Genomic DNA, 8,583 nt, shown 5'->3' on the forward strand with positions numbered 1-8,583 from the left:
GAAAAAAAAGATGGAACAGATCTTTTTCTTGCATTGAACTGACACAGACTGACGATGCTGATGATGTTGGTGATAACTACTTCCAGACGCTTTCACTCCAGATAAGTAAGCAGTCTTGAAGTGAAGAGGTTAGTGAAGGGGATAGCTTACCCCTCAAATCGAAAACCTACTTTTTATGTGGAAAAAAATCACATTACTGAAGAAATTAATAAGTGACGAGGGACTCTAAAGCTAATAACATCACATCAGTCTGGAACGAGCCAGTTTCAGTATCTATTAAATATAAATGATGCGTGACACAAGAGAAAGGCCCTCCCCCATTTTCTTAGTAGAGCTAGAAGACAAACGGGGATAATTTCCTTTATTTTTTTTTTCTATTGCTACAAGAACACAAATGGTCCGTAACAACTTGGAATTTGTAGATATCTCTCACCGTTATTGCGTGATTTTCCTCATAATGTTCATATTATCAGACAGATAGATGGGCGGACAGAGAAGTACTAAGGCATGGACATATAGCCGTAGTACTGTATTATTATGCATATGAGCTGCTTGAAATATATTATACAAGGAAACTCCTCGTCAGGTTAAGGTGAAAGTATTATAGTCACTTACAAATTTAGTACTAGTTGCCTACCCACATCCTAAGTGACAGTCTACCTACAGCCTCAGTACTTACCTCATGCTGCTAGTACTTACCTGCCTCTTACGTCAGTATCGACCTACCGACCACTTTAATGCGTATTTACTTAGGGAACTCTTACTCCTAATACTGACCTGCCTATCTCATGTCTTACCTGTCTTCCACCACGGCACATACCTACTTAATAATTCATTACTTACGCAAAACTAAAGACACTTGCTGTAGTCCTACTGTTCCGTAATAGGCAACTTCCTTCTCAGGGTAAGATTTGACTACGAGGAAGAAAATGTAACAGGAAAGAGGGAAGGAAAAAATCTCCCTCCTGCATATCTACCTCATTAGGAACTCACCTACCTTCCCTTCTAGCAAACGACTTACCGACCAACTAAATATCAAGCAATTTACCTATTTTGAATACTGACCTGCCTACCGCTGTCTCTGAATTTGAACAACTCCAGCCTACCAACAATACCTCGATTACCCAATACCTGTTACCTACTGTTTTTGTACCGACCTACCTGCCCAACCCAAATACCTACCTACACACAGTACCTACCTACCTACCTACTTGCCTTTCTCCATACCTACCAACCTACTTCCGGTATCTCTCTGCCTACCTACTTTTCATACCTGCCTACATACTTCCAGCACCTACTGTACTTACTTATCTGCCTACTCTTAATGCTTGCCTAGCTTCCTGGTTAGCTGTCTACCTTCTTTCAGCATCTATCTATCCGCACACTTCAAGTATCTATATACCTGCTTATGACTTACGTACTACCTACTCCCATTACATAAGAACATAAGAAGAACATAAGAAGAGAGGATAACTGCAGTAGGCCGGTTGGCCCATGCTAGGCAGCTCCTAGAAGAGTAACTGAACTACTAGAATGAGATAAGGATAGCAAAGAAGAAGGCTCTCCCCCGCCCTCCAAACCCTCCAGCCGAAGCCGGCAGGAAAAAGTCAGAAAGAACACCACGCCGTATAGAAAAACTGGCGTGGACATTTTACAGGAAAGTGTGAAAGGAGAATAGAGACTATCATAGTGTAACCTGAAAAGAAAATTTATTTTTGAATTAGTATTGGTTATAATATTTTCTTTATTCTATATCCACCCCTTATTTGTCATATGCTTATCTAGCCTATGCTTGAAACTCTCAATGGAAGAGGCAGCAACTACTTTACTAGGTAGCTTATTCCATTCGTCTACTACTCTATTACCGAACCAATTTCTACCGATTTCCTTTCTGAAACGGAATTTTTTCTAGTTTGAAACCATTATTTCTAGTTCTATCCTGTATGCTCACTTTAAGTACCTTGCTAATATCTCCCTTATTTATACCATTCATCCACTTAAAAACCTCAATTAAGTCTCCCCTTACTCTACGCCTCTCTAGCGAATGCAGACTTAGTCTTTTCAGTCTGTCTTCATATGACAGGTTCCGGACGTCATGTATCATTTGTCATTCTTCTCTGTACATTTTCTAACGAATTAATATCCATTCTATAGTAAGGACACCAAAACTGTACTGCGTAGTCTAAATGTGGCCTCACCAATGCTAGATAAAGTTTCAGTATTACTTTAGATGATCTATTGCTCACGCTTCTCGAAATAAATCCTAGGACCCTATTTGCTTTATTTCTCGCATTAATGCACTGTTGCCTAGGTTTAAGGTCGTTACTAATCATAACTCCTAGATCTCTCTCGCATTCAGATTTGCTAATTTCTTTGTTATCTAAGCTGTATTTAGTATCTCCAATGGTCTTGCCTACGTTAAGTACTTTACATTTTTCAACGTTAAATTCCATTTGCCAAGTTTTAGACCATTTGGACAATGTATCGAGGTCTTTTTGTAAGTAATGGCAATCGTCAGTCGAGTTAATGATACGCCCTATTTTTGTATCGTCGGCAAATTTGCTGATTCTGCTATTGACTCCTAAGTCTAGATCATTTATATATATGATAAATAATAAGGGACCGAGTACTGAACCCTGTGGTACACCGCTAGTTACTAATCCCCAGTCCGACTTAGTTCCATTTATTAATACTCTCTGCTTTCGTCCTTTCAGCCAGGATTCTATCCATTTTAAGATATCGCCGTCTATACCGTGTGCTCGAACCTTTCTAACTAACCTTTCGTGTGGGACTCTATCAAAAGCTTTACTAAAGTCCAGATAAATAACATCGTAAGCTTTATCGCTATCTACTGCCTCATAGACCTCCGAGTAGAATGACAACAAATTTGTGAGGCAGGATCGTCCTTGCCTGAATCCGTGCTGACTTTCGTTTATAAGATTAAATCTTTCTAAGTGTTCTCTAATCCTATTTGCCAAAATTGACTCTAACATTTTTCCTACTATTGACGTTAGACTTATCGGACGATAATTCGACGCAGCTGATTTATCACCCTTTTTAAAGACCTACTTACCTACCCCCATTACCGACCTACCTACCTACCCCTATTATCGACCTACTTACCTACCCCCATTACCGACTTACCTACCTACCTCTATTATTGACCTACCCACCTACCCTCATTACCGACCTACCTACTTTGCTGTCCCATTATTGACCTAGCTAGCAAGGTACATACCGACCAACCTACTTATCCACTTACCTACCTACCTCCTTCGCTACCTACCTGCCTACCTACCTACTTACCTGTCTCCTGTACTGGCTTACCTTCTTACCTACCTACATCACCGACCTACCTATTTATCTGCCTACTTACTTCCTGTGCCTACTGACCGTCAGTACCTTCCTTCTGAAATCATGTATCTAATTATCTACCTTCCCACCTACCTCTAGTACGTACCTGCATTACCAACCCACTTACTAACGTACGTATTTCAATTACCTACCTAGCCATCAACCTACCTACTTACGTCCAGGAGCTGCCTAGCATGGGCCAGCCGGCCTACTGCAGTTATCCTCTCTTCTTATATTCTTATCTACCTACCTACGTCCCACCTACCTACATACCTACCTACGTCCCTCCATTACCTACCTACCTACTTACCTATATTCCCAGGTAGAGAGCAGCTTTTATCTTCTTATCTGGCAAGCCTCTCTCGTCTAGTAAAGGGGAAAGGGTCGCTCTCTCCTCCTCTACTTATCGCGATTGTTGCTCTGTGTGTGTGTGTGTGTGTGTGTGTGTGTACTCAGTTGATGCTGTGTCTGCCTGTGTCTCCTTACTGTGGCTGTGTGAGGTTTTGAGTGTGGTGAGTTTATGGTTCGCTGCAAATGTTTGTGTGCGTGAGTTTGCATGTAAATGTGTGTGTTGTGGGCTTGTTTGTAATTATACCCGTTGTGTATGTGTGTGTGTGTGTGTGTGTGTGTGTGTGTGTGTGTGTGTGTCTGTGTCTGTGTGTGTGTTGGGAGAGTATTTCTATAATTTTCTGGCAGGTGTGTGGTAAAGGGGGAGACAGCACAGAGGAGGACTGAAGAGGAGGAAGAGGTTAACAAGAAGGGAAGGAAAAGTGGACAGTACTATAAAAGCAGAGGATGTGGGATAGAGTGGATTTTGAAGGAACGGTGATGGGATAAGGCGATATATGGTCGAGAGAGAGAGAGAGAGAGAGAGAGAGAGAGAGAGAGAGAGAGAGAGATGGGAAAAAGGAAGGTGTGTAAAGGAAGGAAAAGTGAAGGGAAGACAGAAAAGTAGGAATGGTTGAACAATGGACGAAATGCGTAGAAATGGAGACAGGAAAGAGCAATGATTTAAGGGATGGGGATGAAGACATGTGAAATATGTACTGAAAAGGTGAGGGAAGGGAAGAAATAGGAAGGAGTGAGGGATGAAAATGGGCCAGATATGAATGAAGGGGAGACTGGAAAGAGTTGAGCTTACAGGGACGAAATATGTAGTGCGGAGGGAAGGGAAGGGGTCAGTGAGACAGAAGGATGGGGAATAACGTAAGTAAAACGTAGATGGAAGGGGTGCAACTGAAAAGACAGGAGATGGAAGAGAAGGGGTAGGAGGGAGAGATGTGAAAAAGCGTGGTACGGAGAGGAGAGAGCGGTAAGGGGTGGGATAGAGGAGGGTAAATCATGATGTGTGAGAAGAAGGATTCAAGAAGAGGTTGAAAATAAACGGATAGGGATGGGTAGGGCAGGGATCATGTGCACAGGGAGGGAAAGGGATGAGAGGGAGGGAGGAAAGGATATTAAGTCGATTATTTGTGTAGGGGAGGATACGGGAAAGGGTAAAGTATGATGGGATGGGCATGAGAAGAGGCGAGATATTTAAGGGAAGGGAAGGGAAGGGATGGGAAAATAAAGAAATATGAAGTAACAGTGAATGAAAAAGAGTGAGGCTAAAGGAGTAAGGACAGGAGCGAGATATGAAAGGAAGGGAAGGGATGGAAGTGAGGGAAGGATGGGAAATGGACGAGATATAGAGGAATAGGAGATGAAAAGGAGCGACACTGAAGGGAAATTAATGCAAAGAATTGAGAGGTGAGTGAGAATTTCCTGAAGGTTGTTGGATAAGATGAGAAGAAGTTGAAGGAGAGGGTCAACTAAAGAAAGGAGGAATAATCTGAAGGGGTAAGAGAGATAAGGAGATGTTGATGCTGGTACTGCAAACATTACACTGCAAGGATGATAATTGGAGGTCACAGATATTAGACAAGGCAAGAGAATCACACCAAGAAAACAAAGTCAGACAAAAGAATAAGAAAAAGAGATGTAACCTAAGGGAGCAAAATCAAATCAAGGAATAAGAAGGAACCAGGTAAGGAAGAAAAGGAGAACCATGGATAGAAACAGAATAAGAAAAGGAGCAGAAGTGGCATTAGGGATATTTAAAACCCGTGTGTAGATACTACTGGCATCCTAAGTATACAGTACGGTAGTATAAATACTGGTGGTCACAGAGAATCAGACGAAAATACAGAATCAAGCCGAGGATTAAGAAGAGAATCAGATCAACCAGTGTGAAAAACAGACCAGTCAGGGAAAACTAGAGAAAGAGCGAAAGTCAAACAATGAAAAGAGAACAAGCCCAAGAAAAAAAAAAAAAAAGTGTCCGACCTAAGCCAGAGAATCTGCTAAAAGAAGCGGAGAATCAAGAATGAGCCAAGCCAAGGAAGTATAAGAGCAAGGGAAGAGGCAGCACTGTGGACAATTGAAGCTTGTGTGTAGGGGGAAGGGGGTGCTTGTTGTGAAACAATTACACGCTGAGGTGAAGAATGGTGGGCACAGAAAGTCAACAGAAGAAAGATAATCAGATAAAAGAAATCGAGAATTATATTAAAAAAACACAGAATTATACCAAGGAAGGAAAAATCAGAGAACAGGATCAGACGAGGGGTAACACCCAAACCGACGACCAACAAGAGGAAGGAGAGCAAGCTAAACAAAGAAAATCAAAACAAGGAAGGACAGAATTAGACCAAAATCCAAGGAAGCAGCATGGATAATTTTAGGGCCATGGGATGAGGGTGGGTGAGGACTGGAGGCCACACGGGGGTCTAATAACCTCACAATCTTGCGTGATATTGTAGACCCCTGGCAACCTCTTTCCGGGGCTTGAGTGCTCATTCGACCTGTGAAATCTGAGGACCTTTTTTTTTTTTTTTCTTTCCCGTCCTTAATGGCGACGCGAGCAAGATTAGAGGGACAACATCGTGAGGATTTTATTTTTTTAAGATTTTGCTATCCCTGGGCAACATTATGTAAATGAAGGACATTATCTGAGGGTTGAAAAATAAAGATAATTTCGTCTTTAATGCAGATGCAGAAGAGGTTGCAAAATCGGAGGCTCAATATTTGTTTTTAACCCTTTAACCTCAAAACTTTTACACCCTTCTGTTTTGCTTTGTTACTTATAACGATTTTACTAAGCCAATAAAGGACTTGTCTGACTGCAGAATCCATTAGAATCTACAAGCTCCTTCAGTGTTGTGGCGATTTTCTTTTTGCTGCTGCTGCTGCCTTCAACATTTTGTCAGGAAAGATGTAACGGTATTCAAGTGGAAAGGAAGTAAGGGATTTGTTTATCATTTCATTTTTGACAAAGAACGCCAATACAGGTAAACACTCAAGCTCCTATAGTCTCACCAATCTAAAACCAAGGTTTGGGTGGAGTCTAGCCGGGGATTTCCCGGCGTACAGCGTTGCCTTGTTTCCTATACTCTCATTGGCTAGTGGCTGACCTGACACCGTTAGAGTTCGTCCGCTCCCATCTCGCCACCTGGCCTGACATGACTTCACCCACTTCTGTGTGTGTGTGTGTGTGTGTGTGTGTGTGTGTGTGTTTGTGTATGTGTGTGTGTGTAAAGACAAACTAGTTTAAGTTATAAATATAATCAAAATAATGAATTTAAAAGTCGCATTCTCTCTCTCTCATATAATTTATGATTTTTTACCTGGTTATAGCCTTTAAATTACACTCTACATATTAAAACTTAGACTTTCTTTCCACACCACCCAAGAGGTAAAAGTCACGGCGCGTTTTTTTTTTTTTTTTAAGAGATTTCCCCGATAGGCCTATTCCTCTTCTCTTACAGCATGTAAGAAATTATCATGAATCCTCCTCATCAGAAGAGGTGAGAGTGATAGTGAAAGAATCAATGAAATTATCAATTGCCACATCTCTTTTTGCATCATCTGTTTGAATTTGTTCTGCGTGTATAACGGCATTTCTCCAGTTTTCTGATGTAATTTTCTCAATTGCCTCATGAATAAGTGGCTTCATATCGGCATTCCGGAATGTATTCCTTTTTGAGACATAGCCTTTAAGCTGAGCCCATATGAGTTCTATTGGGTTATACTGGCAGTGATAAGGAGGCAGGCGTACAACTCGATGGCCGTGCTCTGAGGCAGTATTGTCGATGACGTAATTTGTATCGGCAGCAGTGATGTGGCGAGTCACAAGTTCCATAAGTTCCACTTTCAGGAGACCCTCTGGTACTGTTATCCCCTTCTTCTCCAGCCATTCTATTATCGTTGCTTTATTGTTGGAACCTGTTGGTGGTTTATGCTTTTTCCTTGAGTGATAGGATGCATTATCCATCACAATAACTGAAGAGGGAGGAATGTTAGGTAACAGTTGTACCTGAAACCACTTCTCGAATGTCTCGGCATTCATCTGATCGTGGTAATCCCCGACATTTTTTGCTTGGAATATCAGGGCAGCTTCGGGAACAAATCCATTTTTGGTTCCGGCGTGCAGAATAATCCAGCGACCACCTTTCCCTGTCGGTACCCGCACTCCCTCGGCTTTTCCTGAGGTGCTGTCTACCCAGCACTTAGAAACCGTGTGGTTCTGATTTATCCAAGTTTCATCTAAGTAGACGATAGTCTTGTCAGAGCTTGTAAGTGCCTTCATTTCTTTCAAAAACTTGCACCTGGCAGAGGTTACGTCGCTGCGTTCCATTAGAAATTTCCGTCCATCAACGCTTGCGTACCGAAATCCTATTTTCTTCATAACTTTTCTTAAAGTTTCACGGCCGCTGGGGTAAGAAAGGTTACTCTTCATTTCTGCGTGGATTTTTTCAAGGGTAGGGATTTCTTTTCTGTCATAGAAATTTAAAACAGTCCTGCGTAACACATCTTCATTGAAGTTATCAAAAAAGTCTGCAATTGGTTTTACACGTTGCCTTTTCTTGGGAGACGTAAACTCTGGAGAGTTGTTTTCTTCATTATCTCTTGCTTCTCTGCGTATTGCTTCAATCCTGCTCTTGCTAAATCCTGTTGCTGCAGCTGTTCGATGAATTGCCCTTGAAACATCATCGAAAATTCCTCCAAAAATTCCTCCGTACTGCTTCTCCTGCAGAAAATACTGGCTTATGTTGAAGGCCATTTCTTTGGCTTGACTATGTAGATGCGAGCGAGTTGGCGTAGCTGCCATTGTGTCTGCATCAACATAGAAAGTGAATAGTGGAAGCACCTGACAGAAGCTTAAATCTCCCTCCAATGGATTAACTCCCAGTA

The 8,583-nt window shown here is 41.7% G+C and overlaps 1 protein-coding gene across 1 annotated transcript in view; it reads right to left on the bottom strand.

Moving 5' to 3' along the window:
* LOC145392646 (uncharacterized) overlaps window positions 1-8,026 on the bottom strand; it is a 30,862-nt gene extending 22,836 nt beyond the window's left edge. The window contains exon 1 of the mRNA XM_080266969.1: window positions 7,384-8,026. Within this exon, the coding sequence (XP_080123095.1) occupies window positions 7,384-8,026 (643 nt within the window). The remainder of the gene's footprint in view (window positions 1-7,383) is intronic.
* Window positions 8,027-8,583: the final 557 nt, after the last annotated feature.

Source organism: Coenobita brevimanus, chromosome 23 (assembly GCF_032717465.1).
Source record: "Coenobita brevimanus isolate Jiangsu-jjx chromosome 23, ASM3271746v2, whole genome shotgun sequence".
Classification (NCBI taxonomy): Eukaryota; Metazoa; Arthropoda; class Malacostraca; order Decapoda; family Coenobitidae; genus Coenobita; species Coenobita brevimanus.